Source organism: Taudactylus pleione, unplaced genomic scaffold (genome assembly GCF_031769625.1).
Source record: "Taudactylus pleione unplaced genomic scaffold, aTauple2 ptg000012l, whole genome shotgun sequence".
Taxonomy (NCBI): Eukaryota; Metazoa; Chordata; class Amphibia; order Anura; family Myobatrachidae; genus Taudactylus; species Taudactylus pleione.
The window spans coordinates 18,189,541-18,207,960 of NW_028284415.1; the positions used below are offsets into that span (position 1 = coordinate 18,189,541).

Here is an 18,420-nt window from a genome sequence, read left to right on the forward strand (position 1 = left end):
AAGAGACAGAGGCAAAGTGCGCGGAGTGGTGAGTAGCGGAGACCCCGCATGGTCCGACTGCGGTTTGTTACAGGCTACATATTGATCCACCTAGATTGCAAGGGGAAAAAGTGCTTAATGGGCTATATAATCCAGTCGTACAACAATAATGGCCGGGCTATAATGTCATATGCAAAATATGCTTGTTCAGACATGTAAAAGGTTTTCAAGGCCAAAATTTATTAGATTGTGAATAGCTATCTGCCTCTGCAGTAGTGGTGGACCAGGCTTTATTGCAAAATGAAAGAGTTTAAGGGTAATTTATAAATTGTGACCATTACCGCTTCTCTTACTGAACATGTGCACCATCCTTTTCTATCAAACACATTTTATTATTATTATCATTTATTTATATGGTGCCACAAGTGTTCTGCAGCACCTTACAAAGTACATAAACAAATAGGTGACCAGTGACTTACAGAACAATACAATACATGACAAGGACAAGGATAATATACATAGCTACATTAGAAACCATAACACCTACATAAGCAGCCGAGCACAAGCAACCAAGTGTTCGGTGCCCTAGTGGTAAAAAGTAGATGAAAGTAAAGTAGGGAGAAGCACAAGAGGGTAGATGGCCCTCCTCGTTAGCGCTTACATTCTAAAAGGGAGGGGCAGACAAAGAGGTGTGACACAGATGGGGTAGACTGGGAGGAAGGAGCATGTAGCAGCGAGTTTAGGATGAGAGCTGGAAGGCTTTGATGAAGTAGTGGGTTTCGAGAGCCCGTTTGAATGATTGTAGAGAAGTGGAGAGTCTGATGGGGAGAGGGAGAGAGTTCCAAAGGTGGTGAGCAGTGCGGGCAAAATCTTGGAGGCGGGAGTGAGAGGAAGTAATCAGTTGGCATGAAAGATGGCGTGCATTAACTGAACGAAGAGGGCAGACAGGAGAGTGAAGGGAGATGAGAGATGTAAATGGGAGAAGATTCGGTGAGGGCTTTGTAAGTGAGCGTGAGAACCTTAAATTGGGTTCTGAAAGGGAAGGGGAGCCATTGGAGGGCTTGTAGGAGAAGGGAGGCAGATGTAGAGCGTTTGGAGAGGAAGATGAGCCGAGTAGCAGCATTGAGGAGAGAGATGGGAATTGGGGAGGCCAGACAGAAGGAGGTGACAGTAGTCCAATCTGGAGATAACCAGTGAGTACATGAGGGTTTTAGTAGCTTCCTGGGTGAGATAGGGTCTGGTCTTGGAAATATTTTTGAGATGGAAACGACAGGACTGCGAGAGGTTCTGGATATGTGGTTTGAAGGAGGGGGAAGAGTCCAGGATGACTCCAAGACAACGCACTTTGGGGCTAGATGAGATAGTTGGGCCACCAATTGATAAAGAAATTGTGGGAAGTGAGGTTATGTCGGAGGGTGGGAAGATAATTAGCTCTGTTTGAAACATATTAAGTTTAAGAAATTGCTGGGACATCCAGGAAGAGATAGCAGAGACAGTTGGAGATACGAGTCAGAAGAGAGGGGGAGAGTTCATGGGAGGAAAGGTAGATTTGAGTATCATCAGCATAGAGATGATAATGGAGGTCAAAAGAGTTGATGAGTTCACCTAGAGAGGACGTAACGTATAGAGGGAGAATAGGAGAGGTCCATTAGCCCCACTACAAAATCCTGACACCCGGCATACCGAACGAAGGCAAGCCACCCATCTAGCCGGGGGAAGGGAGGGTTGGGTTTAGGGACTCCCAGGGGTACTTAGGGTTAGACAACCCCCCGGGAGGGTTAGGGTTGGGAAAGGGGGGTTTAGGCTTAAGCGCCACTAGAGGGGGTTGGGGTTGGGCACTAACGGGGGGAGGTTAGGGTTAGGCACCACTAAGGGAGGGTTATGACGGGGAGAGGGGAGGATTAGGATACTTACCAGCCCCAGTCGGGAAATTAGGTGAGTCGGTGGTCAGCAAATCCCGCGATCGCACGGCAAGGCATTAGGGAATCTGTATGATATACCGCCAAACCCTTGCCCGGCAGTTGGAATCCCGACAGCAGCATCCTGGCAGAGGAAGAAATCCAGATCGTCCTAAGGTAAGCATTCTCTAACCTAATTCTACCCCCTAACCCACCCTTAGGGGTGCCTAACCATAACTCCCCCCCCCCCCCTTGCCCAGTGCCTAATCTCCCCTCTAAGTGCCTAAACCTAACCCCATCTTCCCCGCCGCCTAACCCTAAGTCCCCCCCTGGGGTGCCTAACCCTAACCCTTCCTTCCCCTAGCCCAGTGTTGGCTAACCTTGACACTCCAGCTGTTGCGGAACTATATATCCCAGCATGCCCTGCCACCGTTTTAGCATGCCCTAATAGCAAAACTGTAGCAGTGCATGCTGGGTTATATACTTCCATAACAGCTGGAGTGTCAAGGTTAGCCAACACTGCCCTAGCCTAAAGCTAACCTCCCGGGGGATTGCCCAGCCCTGTCCCCGCCGGGAACCCTAAACTTAACCCCCCCCCCGCGCGGCATCCTGATCAAAGGGACGCTGGGCGCCGGTCTCGGCGCAGGTAAAATTACAGGCGTCTAGCTTTAGACGCCTGTCATTTAACCTTCGCCAGGATTAAGCAGTCGGGAAGCCGGCTGTCGGGATTAGGTCTGCCGGCTTCCCGTCTGCATACCGGCATTAGCACGCCCTCTATGTCTTGGCTTGCGTTTGCGGTGTGTATCTAGACACCCACCAGCCTGTCTTCAGACGTCCACTTTCCCTTAGTGATACACGTCATCTCCAGGAAGTTATGCAACAATTGGTAACATCGAGTAACATCGGATCCATACGCAGCACTTGTGGCTGACCATACCCTACCACAAGCACTGCGAGTGCTTCAGCCATGTGACGTGTATTATGACACTGCGTCTTAATTATGCACGCCTCTGAAACGGCACCACCACACCCCCGTTTCCATCGACCATCCCCTGTCACCACCCACAAAAGGCTCATCTTGTCACTCATTCTAGCGAGGTAGCTGTGCACTGCGAGCAAACGCTTCCCGATCACATGGACTAGTTCGTGCATGCGCACTGCGTCTTATACACGTGTGCACATTGCCAACATCGGCTGACTACGTGCGAACCGGTCTGAATCAGGTCCTCAGTTCAACACAGGCCACTAATATAAGGAGCACAAGAGTCGAGTTGGGAAATATTTAAGACAAGTGAAGAGATGCATGTTTATACAGTTTTGCTGGTGGATTATTCGTTAGTAGTGGGTTCTGTAAAATATTGGAAACCATTGTAAAGACTGCCAGAGCAGAGGAATACCATTTGTGAGTAAAATCAGTATAGCAGCTGCTTTCAAAGTAGATTGTAGTGGTGGAAGTGTGGTATTGAGAAGACCAGTAATAAAGATACTGTTATAGTCCATGCAGAAGATAACAACTGCATGAATAAAAGTATTTGTAGTGTCTTGTGTGAGATACAGTATGTGCATATTCTGCAACTGTATCTTAGATGAAAACAGATTTGTTAATGTGGGGAGCAAAGGACAGTTCTGAGTTAATACACCAACAAATCAATCGTCCGTAACATGGACTAATACAGATTGTAAGATCTGGAGAGGATAGGTACATTTAGATAGAGGCAGCACAGATGGTGTAATGGTTAGCATTACTACCTCACAGCACTGAGGATCGCAGCTTCGACTCCGACTATGATCCTAACTGTGTGGAGTTTGTATATGCTCCCTCTGCTTGCGTGGGTTTTTCCGGGTACTCCATTTTCCTCCTACACTCCAAAAATATACGTGTAGGTTATTTGGCCCCAACAAAAGTTATCCCTAGAGTGTATGTGTGCGAGCATGTGGTAGAGAATATAGATTGTAAGCTCCACTGGGGCAGGGACTGATGTGAATGGCCAAATATTCTCTGTAAAAGTGCTGCAGAATATGTTTGCACTATGTAAATAACTGGTGGTAAATAAATAATAAAAATAAATTAATAGAGATGATACTGTGTCGCTGATAACTGTTTCGTACAAAGATACTGAACCACTCACATAAGAGTCCATACTCAGTTGGAGAAACTGTACCTGCCATAGGATGATAGGACAGGTGCAAGTTTTGATAGTTCGTTGGTACATCTAAAGAAGCACCAAGTGGCAATGATGCTGACAATGGGTGTCTCAGTCCTTGCACAGTCGAATGTACACCAGGGAAGGAAGGACTTTGTAGTGACATTAGAATAAAGACACAGACACAACTGTGTCTGATTCAGAATCAGCCCATAAAGTGCAATTTTATAAATAGGAACAGAACCAGGATATGACCATGTCCTAAAGACCTACAGAATTTTGAGTTTCGATGTGAACAATGTTACTCATAGTGTCAAATTCAGCAAGAGATCCAGGACAATTAGAGATCCTTTTGATTTAGCAGTGATCAAGTCATTGTCCACTTTAGTTAGTCCAGTGTTGGGAATTATATCCTGGCTGAAGAGGGTCCAGTAGGCTGCGTGAGGAAAGAAGTTAAGCATAGGCAAGCTTCTCAGGTTTGGAGGGGCAAGGGCGCTGACACACGCGATGGTAATTTGACAGAAAATTTGAGTCCGAATTTTGTTTATCTTCTTCAGGGTCCATAGGGATCCACAGGGATACCATGGGAAAAAAATGTTGTTGGAGTGATCCAGCCACCAAACAGTTAAGTTTCCAGCTCCCAGGATGCCTCAGGTCCTCCCCCACATATACCCCGCCCTTGGCCACAGGCTCTTAGTTTTTGAGTTTGGTGCAGCAGGATACAGACGCACCTTTTATAACAGGCAGACTGCTCAGGCAGTCCCAAGTTTTTATTTTATGATTTATCTTAGTTATTTTTGCTATTAGCGCAAGCAGCGCTAGGAAACTTAAAGGACACGTGTGCTGCTGCTCCATCTACCCCCGCCAGCGCCGCAACACCAGTAACCGGACTGGTGATTTCGGCGGGCACCAGCGGAGCTTGGATAGAGGCGATGCTGGGACCCGGGACTGCAGCTGGGGGCACGGGGATGCAGGTAAGGTGGTTTGCCGCTCACAGGAATCCACATGGCAGTCCATACCTCCGGTGGCTGGAGACCTGCCGGAGGCCACCGTAGTGCGGCGACTGCTGCGTTCGCTCCCCCACTAGACCACCGGGACAAGTCAGTCTGGCGGCAGCCATGTATTATAAGGCCAGCGCACCCGGGGATTGTTACAGCATAGGGTAGGCAGGCTCTCTCCGGCAGCCCTTCCCCCAAGCCCTGCCGCCAATTCAGCTGAGGTTTCCCCACATCTGGGTTGCTCCTCCTACTCTCCTCTGTTATGAGACGCACAGCGATCACTATCATTGTTTTACTATAGCTGCTGGTCTCAGGAGGTTTGGGTCTGTTCTCCCTGTATACCTCTCCCCAGAGGCCAGGTTATAAAGTGCTCGAAACCCTACCAAGCCTTGCACTTTGAGTAGTTGATTCAGGGCCCATTGCAAGTATATTGTATATACATTGTATGCGACCTTTTGCTAGCTCTGTTGTTACTGCCTTTATTTTCTGTATTGTCAGGTATAACTATCATTGCTATTTCTCCTCAACCCTTTGCTACAGGTGTGTGGGGAAAATATATATATATATATATATATGTGACAAAAGAAAGAGGGGCACTCACCAGGCATGTAAAAATGTTTATCCAGTTCATTTCAGGCACTGTATCTTGCTTTAGAGACTGTGTGTGCTGCCTCTTTCCAGGATATATATATATATATATTATTTATTTCAAATTGTACTTCACATTTATTTTATTATTTGTGAAGGCAGTCACATTTGCACTTATTATGTCTATGAATAAGGGTAAACAGGAAACTGAGGCCCTGGTGCTCGTTTCATGCAAAAGTTGTTTGGCGGGCTTGTCCCCTCAAGACTTTATACAGGATGGTTTGTGTGCTGTTGGTTATAAAGAATCACCTCACCAGTCCAGTTTACCAGCCCTGTACAGGAGCCATCTTGGGTGTCCTCCTTGTCTCAGGTTATGATGCAGCTAGTGGACCATTTGTCTACTCCCACGCTGCCTCCCTTAATGGGATACCCACAACAGTTCCAGCCTGCTATGTTTGTTCCCCCTGTACATCCTTCCTGGATGGATGTTTATGCCCACTCAAGTCAGAGTACGGCTCAGTCAGCTGCTGCATTTTAACAAATATTGCAGGCAAACAGACCGGCAGTCACTAAATCACTTAAGCGGACTGTGACCGGACGCCTTTCGCCTAGGCCGTGCCTGGTCACGGGTTATCGCTTTTGGACTACCACTCACCGTCAGTGACCGCCTGTCACTGACTCCGCCCACTGCGCCGTGGGCGTGTAACGATGCTGCCACCACCAAACTCTACCATCGGCGTTTGGAACCGCTTATTAGGTACACTCAGGCTCCTGCCTTGGAACCTGGAACCGCTTCTGCTGCGTATGCGTTTAACTGCAGACACACCTCCTGTTTGGTGTCGGCTGTTCCCACCTGATCCCTCGCAATGGACCAGGTCTCCACGGTAGCTGGCAGAGGGCTTGAACTTGGAGACACGGAGCTCTTACCCAGAACAGCAGGAGAACGGAATAGCGTTTTGGCGCAATTCTGTTGGTCGCAGGATTGAGTCAATTGAATTCAGGCAAGATGTTTATTGCTCAAAGTCTTAAAGAAGACCTTCCCTTCCGCCTGAAGGGGAATATCAGCATACAAGATGTTACAGCAATTCTTCTCCACCCAGGATTTACAAGGATGTACAATATTACTAGGCACAAGCCCTTCTTTTATGCCACTCTAATACACATTACCACAGGGGGTAAGCCCGCCCTGTGGTTTCCAACCAATCATCATAAGTGCATGACCTGTGCATGTGCTAGCCACATGCACGTTTAACATTGTCCCTTATGGCAAGGGGGAGTGGTGACTCCCCTGTGCCTGGGCCCAACCTCTGAGCTGGGCAACGCCCACGGCTCCGCTCCGTCTGGACACAGCCTGGGAAGATAAGGATTTCCCTCCGAAAACGGACTTCCAGGAATCTGCTAAGGGACCAAGCTTGCTAGCCTTGCCTGAATCTGAGCTCCAGAGGTGGGCAAGCAGGGTCCCCGGGCATGGTTTCCTGACCATGGAAGGGAAGCGATTTGAAGCTCCCTAAACCCACTTAGCTGGCTGCATTAGCCAGCTCCCTATGCATCCCCTCATACCACTTCCAGGCATGAGGCTGCATAGGAGAACATTTTATTCCCCTAGGGAAGAGGCCTGGGGACCCAGCAGCCCACAGAGAGCTCCGGAACCCCCTGGACCTCCACAGACCACAGGTAAGTGCACTTTTCTCAAAATGTATATGTTTAATGTATAATTTATGTTCTTACATATACACCAAGCCTGTGGCCTGCATCAGGCTGTAACACACTGCAGCACTGCAGCCCAGGACCTGCTGTCCTGGCTCAGTGCTGCACAAATCATTTCAAATGCATTTAGATTTATTTATTTCTTACACTGCCCAGTGCTCAGCGCTGGGCTCCCTTATCCCTGCAGCCCTGGACTGCAGGGTTCAGTGCTGGGGCTCTCTCAGCGCTGGGGGTTACCAGGAGTTAAATCTCCTGAGCGCCGCAGCCACAGGACTTTGGCTGCGAGCGCTCTGTACTGCCCCCATACAGCCCCGCTGCACTGGGAGCTGGCTTCTTCGGTCTCCCAGCGTGTGGCCTCTCCTCTGCACTGGGGTATCGGGAGCTAGCACTCCCGACCCCCAGCGTGCGGCTACCACAGCACTGCACCGAGGGTTAAACTGCTGGCCACGCTGCGTTGTGGAGCTGGGGCGCCGGGAGCGATGCTCCCGGTCCCCAGCGGTCAGCACACAGCACCACCTGGGGAGCCGGCTAGCCCGGTCCCCCTGTACGCCACCCAGCCCTGCAGTCTGGGACAATCGTGTCCCGGCTGCAGCGGTCTTCTGCTGCCCTGGAGCACAGGGAGCATTGCTCCCGGCCCCCAGCAGTCAGCTACAGCCCGCTGGGGCGCCGGGAGCTAAGTTCCCAGCCCCCAGCAGTCGTCATCCCGCCCTGCCCTCCGCTGCCTGGCCGCAGTAAGCAGCCGGCACGGAGGGATCAGCGGCGTCCCTGTGGAGCACAGAGCGTGGAGCACAGAGCGGCTCCCTGCACTCCAGTCTCCTCTGGGGCACCAGGAGCCAGGCTCCTGGTCCCCAGCGTGGAGGTCTCACTGCTGTTCTGCCGGAGCTCACCTCCGGCAGCATGCGGCGCTTCAAGCATACCCCCGGTGCAGCGCACCAGGGGTTAAACCACAGCGCTGCCGTGGCCACAGATCGGGTCCAGCAACGGCAGCACAAACCAAAATCCCCACACACACCCGGCGCCTAGCGCCAGTAATACATTTTAACCTGGCGCCTAGCGCCCCTTTGTCCATTTAAAAATGGCGCCGCAGCACAGGGGTTAACCTTTTCAGTGCCGCGGCTGCCATTCCACACATGGGGCCGGTCTCCGGCCACACGGACGATATAATTTTATCAGCCTGCTCAGAATGTAGATTCAGACGTATCATCGGAGGAATCTGATGATGCGCCGGGTTCTCCTTCACGGTCTATCTCAGGAGAGGAGGACCATCAGTGGATGTCCCTTCTGTGGTGAGGGCGGTCAAATTAATTCTAAATATAGAGGATGATGAGCCAGCTCCTAGACCTAAGGCTCCAGTGTTTAAACACCAGAAGTCACGTTTGCACTGATTTGTTATGTCTAAAAGTAAGGGTAAACAGGAGGCTGAGGCCCTGGTGCTGGTTTCATGTAAAAGCTGTTTGGTGGGCTTGTCCCCTCAGGATTTTATGCAGGATGGTTTGTGTGCTATTTGTTATAGAGAACCACCTCACCAGTCCATTCTACCAACTTCTGTACAGGAGCCATCTTGGGTGTCCTCCTTGTCTCAGGTTATGACGCAGCTAGTGGACCATTTGGCTGCTCCCACGCTGCCTCCCATAATGGGATAACCACAGCAGTTCCAGCCTGCTATGTTTGCCCCCCTATACATTCTTCCTGGATGGATGTTTATGCCCACTGGATTCAGAGTATGGCTCAGTCAGCTGCTGCATTTCAACAAATGTTGCAGGGAAACAGACCAGTAGTCATTAAAGCGCCCAAGTGGGTGGCATCATCTCGTCAGTCCGCCAAGTTTGTAGATTCTGACGCATCATTGGAGGAGTTAGATGATGCGCCGGGTTCTTCTTCAGGATCTATCTCAGGAGAGGAGGACCATCTTTCTACAGTGGATGTCCCTTCTTTGGTGAGGGCGGTCAAATCAATCCTAAATATTTTGTGTTCAGTGACTTTGTCTCTGTATGCTTGCCCTTTGATGAGTACAGGTCCATTGAGAGCTGATCTGACTTCCCCTTCCAATGACTTCCCTCCACTTGCCTGTCAAGAAACTGTGACTCCCCAACCCTCAATCTATAGTAGTGGTGTTACTAGGGTATTTGGAGCCCAGGGCAAAATGAAAAATGGAGCCCCCCTAATGTGTAGAAAAAAGTGGGCGTGGCCACAAGGGGAGTGTCCACTGAAAAATGGGGGTGTATCAACATGACACACCACCGTTTCTCGTCACTCTGGGAACATTTCATATGCACCTTAAAGCCCCATGTAGTAGTGCCCCTCTTGCAATGCCCACTGTAGTAGTGCCCCTTATACAGTACCCCCAATGGTGTACCCTTATATAGTGTCCCCATTATGTAGTGCCCCTTATACAGTGCCCCCAGTGGTAGTCCCCATTATGTAGTGCCCCTTACATATATTTTTCTAAATATTTTTTATTAAAGCAGTATATACATTAATAAGTCAATTATCAGTCAATAAGAAAAACAATACACTGTTGTATATTATTTGACATAATTGCTGTCTGTCAATATTGAAATATACATATATTGAAATAAGTACAATCCTCAGACAGTATAATAGTTGCCTTTCAAAAAAAAAAAAAAAGATATACAATATAATTAAACTGAAAATATATATTGTGCTTGTCTCTCCCCCCTAGATACCAATCGAAATAGGAGGATTACCCTCCGTCAAAACGCATTAAATACCACGATGTGTTACACAATGAATTATGGATCTGCAATTGTATATTTGGTGATAGTGTTAATATAAAACTTTCCCAAATTTCAAATAATCTTTTGGTCTTTATTTCCTATTCCAAAGTAATTGCCACCCACTCTATACAGAAAAGATACATCAATTTTAATTTAAAAAGAGACCGAGTAGGAGGTTCTTGGTGGATCCATACCTGTAGGATCGATTTGCAAGCTGCCACAGCAATTGCCAGCAACAAATGTCTGCTTCCCTTAGAAAATCTTAAGGTACTCGGAAGGATGCCAAACATTGCCCTTTCTGGAACACTGAGGGGATCTTAAGAACATGCAACATTAGTATTATATGCTATTTCTATTGTGGTCATCATGGTGTTGGCTAGGGAGGGGGTTTCCAGGCAACCGGAACACTCTCTCCCCCCCTGTGTTTGCCTGTGAGGTCGCTCATCAGACTCTGCCAAGGCCCTGGCCCTCCAGGAGGCCATTCATATTACCTGCTGCATTCAGGTGTGGTAATGCCGGTTCCTGTTAACGATACTGGATCAGAACCTCTATACACACCTTCCTATACCTTCTAATATCCTGCCTATACCTTCTAATGACGCTAATTTGCGTATGCAGTCATAGAGTAAATAAAGACTTAAGACCTGGAATCTGTGGTTCCAAAGCACAAGTATTATTCAAGTAAAAGTACAGTCAGTTACACGCTATTGATCCAGACACAATTCGGCGCAAAGGAATTATACAGACCCAAGTACAGTATACATACGCAGCGCTTCCGGACCAGATGTTAGGCATCAGCAAGAAACCCCTCGTCTATCAGCATTCAGCACGAAGACTAAAAACCCAGTGTTGGAGCACACATATTTATACCCCCCAGGGATAGACAAAACAATAGAGACGTTTGTTGCTGATGTTATTGGTTCCCAAGGGGGATACATCTGTTACAGAGCATTTAACAGGCTGATTCAAATAGACACAACCCAGCCTCCAACAACTGAGGGTCCCTAGATTCCCGCCACATGCAGCATCCTAACAGTTATTCATATCATATACATTTTGTTGCTTGAATTCTCTGCGGTCCATAAGTTGAGAATGCATGATGCGATCTCCCCACCGATAATACCGGAATACTGTGGAAAGAGTACGCATCAGTACGAAACCAAACACTGCTTACTTAGCATGTATAAAACCTTAGTTACCAAATAATCTTTATTTCACAGCATTTATACTTAATAAACAAACTTAAATCTTATACCTTAAAGCTCATGGAACCTTGTATGTGAATATGTAATGTGTGAGTGTACGGGGTTTGATATAAAGACGCTAGTTAACTGGGGACAGATGCGTGCGCATTTAGCTACTAAACGGTGTTTTCTTATGCATTCGCTAATGTGCGACTAGTTAACAGCGCAATTGTGCGTATTACAGTGTATATGAGAAATTATGAAAAATGCAATCGCATGGTGCTAATAGTAATCTCGCCATATGTACTTAATTGTGAGTTTATCTAAAATGGCGCTTGGGCGGCCATTCGCAAAATGGCGTCTTGCGATCTCATTTCCAAGATGGCGTCTTGCGGCCAGTCGCAAGATGGCGTCGGCGCGATTCAATTTTAAACTGAACTTGTCTCAGCCAATTATTCAGCTTCGACACTGTCAACAGCCCTCGGGTCTTTACCAAAATAATGTCAGTTATGGCGACCCACCTCAGGCGCCAGGGAGTTCGAATCCTACCATACCTAGACGACCTCTTAATCTTGGCACATTCACTGGATGTTTTACAGCGCCATCTCCAGCTGACTGTTGACTGCCTGCGGTCCATGGTATCCACCTTTGATATGGTGGAATATGCCCAGTTTCACTCCAGACCCCTTCAACAACTGATTCTCTCCCGGTGGGACGGGCAGTATCATCTGATCCAGTCCCCAGACGATCCTCCTCTCTCCGGAGGTTTGGCTTTCCCCCTCATGGTGGCTACAGATGTCCCATTTGGACAAGGGTTGCCCCTTCAGGATTCCAAATTGGGAGAATCTCACTACAGAAGCCAGTCTTCGTGGATTGGGCGCAGTATCCGGTCATAATACTTTTCAGGGACGGTGGACAACCCAGAAAAGTAATCTGCCCATAAACATTCTGGAGCTTTGAGCAGTGTACAGAGCACTCACTCAGGCACAGGATCTCCTACAGAGCAGGCAGGTTCAAATCCAGTCAGACAACTTGACTGTGGTAGCCTACCTCAACCATCAGGGAGGCACGCGAAGTCGTGCAACCAAATATTCTGGTCTGGGCCGAAGGTCATCTTCTGGCAATCTCGGCAGTGTTCGTTTCCGTAGTCCTCAACTGGGAAGCAGACTTCCTAAGCCATCAGGACATACACGCCGGATAGTGGGCTCTCCACCCGGATGTCTTTCAATTCCTGGTGGAGAAATGGGGCCTACCAGACCTAGACCTCATGGCCTCACGTCACAACAAGGTCCCCAGGTTCTGGTCCAGGACCAGAGACCCCTCAGCCTTTGAGGACGCTCTGGCACTGAGGTGGAACTTCAATCTTGCATACCTCTTTTCTCCAATCTCCCTCCTCCCGTGGGTTCTTTGAAAGGTCAAGCAAGAAGGCGGCATGGTGGTACTAATAGCCTGGCCCAGGCGACATTGGTTCACTGACCTACGGAGTCTCTCCATAGACACTGCTTTGCTACTTCCTCTAAGGCAGGATCTGTTAGCGCCGATCCTTGCCTGCACCCGACCTACCTCGTCTGTCCTTGACAGCATGGCCCTTGAGTCATCCCTCTTAAGAGCCAAAGGTTTCTCTCGCTCTGTGGTCCAGACGATGCTCTGGGCGCGTATGCCTCCCTCAGCCCGCATCTATTAGAGTTTGCTACTCTTACTTCCAATGGTGCTCCCCAAGAGGCTGTGACCCTACAGTTTTTAGGGTCTCCCGGGTACTTGCCTTTCTCCAGGCTGGGATAGACCTCGGCCTCTGCCTGGCCTTCCTTAGAGTTCAGGTTTCTGCTCTGTCAATCTGGTTCCAGCGAAGGATTGCTCCCCTGCCTGATGTTAGCACATGTTTGCAGGGTGTTGTCTGCATTCAACCTCCTTTTGTCCCTCTGGTGGCTCTGTGAGGTTTGTCCTTTGTTCTCTGGGCTCTACAGGCTCCTCCGTTTGAACCTCTGGACTCAGTAGACCTCAAGCGGCTGACAGTGGCAGGGTAGCTGATTTAGTAGCGCTCTCCTGTTGCTCACGTTTTTTGATCTTTCATCTGGACAGAGCGGTCCTCTGTATCAGGGCTGGGTACCTTCCTAAAATGGTATCCCAGTTCCATTTGAATGAAGAGATTGTGGTTCTGGCCTTCCAGTTCTCTGATCTTTCTGCAGGTGAAGTTTCCTTGGATGTGGTTTGTGCTCTTCGGATCTACGTGGATCATACAAATTCCTTTAGGAAATCAGATTCTGTTGTTATGGCTTTCACAAGCGAGGCTGGCCAGCTAACAGACTCTGGCTTGATGGCTCTGCATGACAATCTCACAGGCCTATACACAAGCTAATCTTCCTGTTCCAAACAGGGTTACAGCACATTCTACTCAGTCTGTGGGACCCTCGTGGGTGGTTCGACATGGCGCTTCTGCTGAACAATTGTGCAAGGCGGCCACGTGGTCTTCTGTTCACAGCTTTCTCAGGTTCTATGCCTTTGATACCTTTGCCTCTCAGGATGCTTCCTTTGGGCGTCAGATTCTCCTTTCTGCTCAGGAGCATCCCCACCCTTAGGGGAAACTGCTATGGGACATCCCCATGGTATCTCTGTGGATCCCCTATGGACCCTTAAGAAGAAATTAAGAATTATGGCAGACTTCCCTTTGTTAACTCTATTTCTTCGAAGTCCATAAGATCACAGGGCACCCACCCTGACTCACCTGGCCTCGTTGGGTATATTTTCTCTTGGTCACTGATTCCTTCATCTACCCCATGGTATCCCTGTGGTTCCTATGGACTTCGAAGAAATAGAGTTAACAAAGGTCAGTCTACCATAACTCTTAATGTTGTGCTTTACATTTTCAAGCAAGCCTAAACAAGTGGCCCTTATTCATACTGCTATTATCAATAATGTTAACGATCCACCATAATTTGTGCCAGTGAGTTATTTGGTGACCTTCTATCTTCCCTCTGATTTGTTGCTTATTGGATCAATTTAATTTGAAGATCAGTTCCCTTCTTTAAACCGATTAATTTTTCCATTAATGTTTTACCAGGTCAAGTTTGATGACTGGCGGCGCTGCTGTCCCTTCGCAATATAACCGATGGGTGATGGAGGAACCTGAGGAGACCAGGGGATTAGGAATCAGGGAAATCAAGCAACAACAGGAGCACATTATAGCAGGTAATACATTTTACACCATGTCTTCTAAAATGTGTGCGCATTTTGTAATTTCTTTTTGTGTCTGCATGGATTTGTTTTGGGTAGTGCGTGTGCACTTTTATGTTAGGGAATTTAGACTGAAGCTCCAGTGGTTCAGGGAGTGATACGAATGACAAAAGTCTCTTTACAGCGTTGTGTAAATTGGTGGCATTTTATAAATTATATGGTCAGGGGTTTCTAATGAGTTGGGTATGGGATGCCGACTTTCGGGATCCCAGTGGTCAGAATGCCCATGCCTAACCCTAACTTCCCCCTCCCTGCACCCTAACCCTAATCATCCCCCTAGTGCCTAACTCTTACCCCTAACACTGGCCCCAACCACAGGATGCAGGTGTCAGGATTCTGACAAGTGACGGGATTCCGACTTCGGCATTCTGACTGCCAGAATCCCAGCGGTCAGGATATTGATGGCATCCTGTTTCTAATTGATAGGCTTTCTCATGAATATTGGTCTAGCCCAAAAAATGTCTGCCTTCCCTGTGTATAAGGTAGAAGTGTACTCTAAGAACCTCGAGGTATTGTTTTTTTTTTTTTTTTTTTTTTATTTAACAAGTGATTGTCTCCTCTTGACATCCTTTAAACAACAACATTTCATGAATAACGCAAATAGAAAAACATTTCAGCCTTTCGGATAATTCCTCCCCTGTAGTATTTCTATACTATGTGGTGTCTCATGGTAGAAAATACTTAATCTATGCAAGAGCATGACTAAGATAAATTGTTTTAATATCTATTCATACACTGTTTTCAGTGGCAAATTTTCCCTAACGTCTGCAGGGCTGCAGCCTTCCCAGTTAAAATCCGCCACCCTCAGAGACTGCCTAGCTGTGGCAGTGATTTCCCATTGGTAGTGCTCCCTGCTAATCACAGCTGAACAGGCAGTCTCAGGGGGATTTTTCTCCCTGGGACTGCCAGTCCAGACCTCGATAGCAGAGAGCGAGAGAAGCTACTCTCCTGGTATTAAGGCAGCCCTTACCAGCTTCTAGGTTAGGGTTGGGCAATAAGCCGCCCCCCAGATGTTGTAAAACTACACATTCCCAGCATGTGCTATTTGGCCATGCTAAAACACCCCCCCAGATTTGTCGATTTTCTCTGAAAAGGATGTACTTGATACGTGTGTTCAGGGCTGGCACAACCCACTCAGCAAAGGGATGCATTGCAGGGAGGTGCCAGGCTGGAGAGGCACTCTCCCCGATTGCTACTACTGTTGTGTACACTGTTGCTGCAGCTGTCAAACTGTATGATAGGCAGGCGACTGGTGCAATGCATAATAGTAGTGGTGTGCCCGGCTCCTTGTCTGCCGGGAGCACCGCTACCAAGGACAAGCTGTGCGGACCCTATCAGGGTGGCTGTTGCACGGCTGTCAGTAATATCCTTAACAGCTGCATTATTACTGGATGGCTTTCCTCTTTTGAACCGCTTATTGTAGGCGCAGTCTGATGGTCATCAGATTCAGGACAGAGAGCAGACGATTTAAAATTGTGACGAAAGAGTAAAAAAGCTAGAGGCTGGGTGAGCATAGTGCTGCGTAGCCCGGAGAGAGCACTGAGGAGGAGTCACCGGCAGTCTGTAAGCTGTATAATACTTTTACAGTCCATGGCAGGAATCCGGACCCTCACCGAAACAGTAATAACAACCTGAGGAGACCCATTTACACTGGTTGCATGGAGAGGGTGGGGCCTATGTGACTAGCCATGCCCCTTTTCAGATCCGAGCGTGTATATCAACATTATGCCGCAAGGGGCGGGGCTTAATTATTGAAGGTGCCCGCCCCCATCAGCAACCTGCTGCAGCCAGCATCTGTTCCATCAAAAAGTGTATGTATGCTTTGTTAGTTTGTATTTGTGTTAGTGTGTATATACAGGTTGAGTCTCCCATATCCAAAATGCTTGGGACCAGGGATATTTTGGATAATGGATTATTCCGTATTTTAGAATATTTACATATCATAATGAAATATCTTGGGTATGGGACCCAAATATACACACAGAATGCATTTATGTGTTATATACACCTTATATCATTTTATGCAATATTTTCAATAATTTTGTGGCTCAAGCAAAGTTTGTGTACATAAATGAAATTAATTTATGTTTCATATACACCTTATACACACAGCCTGAAGGTAATATTATACAATATTTTTAATAATTTGTGCCTTAGACAAAGTTTGTGTACATTGAACCATCAAAAATTAAAGGTTTAATTATCTCAGTCATGCCAAAATAATTCCGTATTTCGAAATATTTGGATATGGGAGACTCAACCTGTACTGTATGTGTATGTATATTAGTGTTAATATGCTGTATGTGTATGCTGTATTAGTGTGTATGTATGTTACCATGTATATACTATATGCATGTGTTTGTGTGTGTTATATACATATGTTATTTATATAGATTTGTTTTTATATGAATTATATTGTTCAAGGGTTCCCTATTTGTGCCTTTATTAATTATTCACAGATCCAGTAGCGACTTCCGACTTGCTTTCCAGGCTCTAAGGCCTGGCGCAGGTTTGAGGAGCTTATGAGGATTTTTGCAGTCTTGATATACTTTGTAATAGACTACAGAGTGGTTTATTGCCCCTGGGTGGTTCTCTGATGGGTCTATATTGTCTATTTGGTCTCTAATTTTTTGATGCTACTACTAAAAATTTGCTACACAGATTATGACGGGTTGGGTATGGGATCCCGGGCAGGATGCTGCCGGTCAGAATACTGACAGCGGCATCCCGACAGTCAGAATCCCGACTCCACTAAGTAAGTAACCTACCGCTAACCCCTGATATTTAACTTTTGGATTTCGGCGGTCAGGATTCTGGAGTCAATATCCCGTCGCTGTCTGGATTCTGGCGCCAGTATTTTGACCGTATAGGCATCCTGCACGCTGGGTTGCTGAGTACATCCCAATTATGACATCATCTATTGCAGATGATGCTTGGTAAGCTGTAATATGGGTAGTTTCTTTTGGCACCAATTGGCTGACACATATAGGGAGGTCCTAGGTAAGTGCACTTAATGTCCAGTCCTGGATCGGAATTGAGATCCTGCTGAGTATATTGATTTTTGTCTTGATAAAGATCGTGCTGGATCTAAATGTCAACTTGAACACTACTGTGTGGCATAATGTGTATAAAGGGCACTACTGTGTAGCGTAACGTATATAAGGGGCCCTAATGTGAATTTCAGGCACTACTGTGCGGTGTAATGTGAATTGGTAATTTTGTGTGACCATGCTCCTTCCCAGTACGGTCACGCCCCTTTATTTTTCATGCGCACCTTCGATGTGCACTATCCCTGTTTAAAATATAGAAATACTATAAAATATTATCATTGTGTAAAGAGACATATTTGTAGGAGGGCGCACATTTATAGTTTGCAGGGGGGCGCCGAACAACCTAGCACCGGCCCTGCGTGTGTTTTGCACAGAAATGGGGGCACCCGCTGGAACTCGTGAGTGCGGCATTCCCCGCAAAGCCACACCCCTGACTGCAAGCCCACACTCTCTAACCACGTGGTCACGCCCCCTATTTTTGGGTGCGGGAATTTAGGAGGTATGTTAACAGCCGAATAATGTCTGTTCCCTAAAAATAAACATATTGCGTTATGCAAAGTCACAAGGTGCTCATAGTGATATCAGATACATGCCCAGTGCTGCTTTGAAACCGATTTGTCAACACATACAGAGTGGAAGAATTCCGGTGTTCGCTTTGTATTGTGAAATGTGAATGTTTGTGAAAAAGTGTAAAGTGGTCTTCTAAATGGCTCCCAGGAAGGAGTTATCAATCGAAAAGCGATGTACCATAGTTGCTTTGAATAATGCAGGGTATAGTTTGTGAGAAATTGCTTCCCTGGAGAAGATTTCTCTTGGTGGAGATACACCGTAAACAACAGTGTACATGATCGCCCATGACCTGGACAACCACGAGTGACCACAGAACTGGAGGAGGATAAATTT

General features: G+C 47.3%; 1 protein-coding gene across 2 annotated transcripts in view; it reads left to right on the plus strand.

Moving 5' to 3' along the window:
• Positions 1-18,420, plus strand: part of STX8 (syntaxin 8) — a 319,594-nt gene that overhangs the window by 51,337 nt on the left and 249,837 nt on the right. For both annotated transcript variants that reach the window (XM_088468815.1, XM_088468825.1), the window contains exon 5: positions 14,295-14,422. In XM_088468815.1, the coding sequence (XP_088324941.1) occupies positions 14,295-14,422 (128 nt within the window). The remainder of the gene's footprint in view (positions 1-14,294; positions 14,423-18,420) is intronic.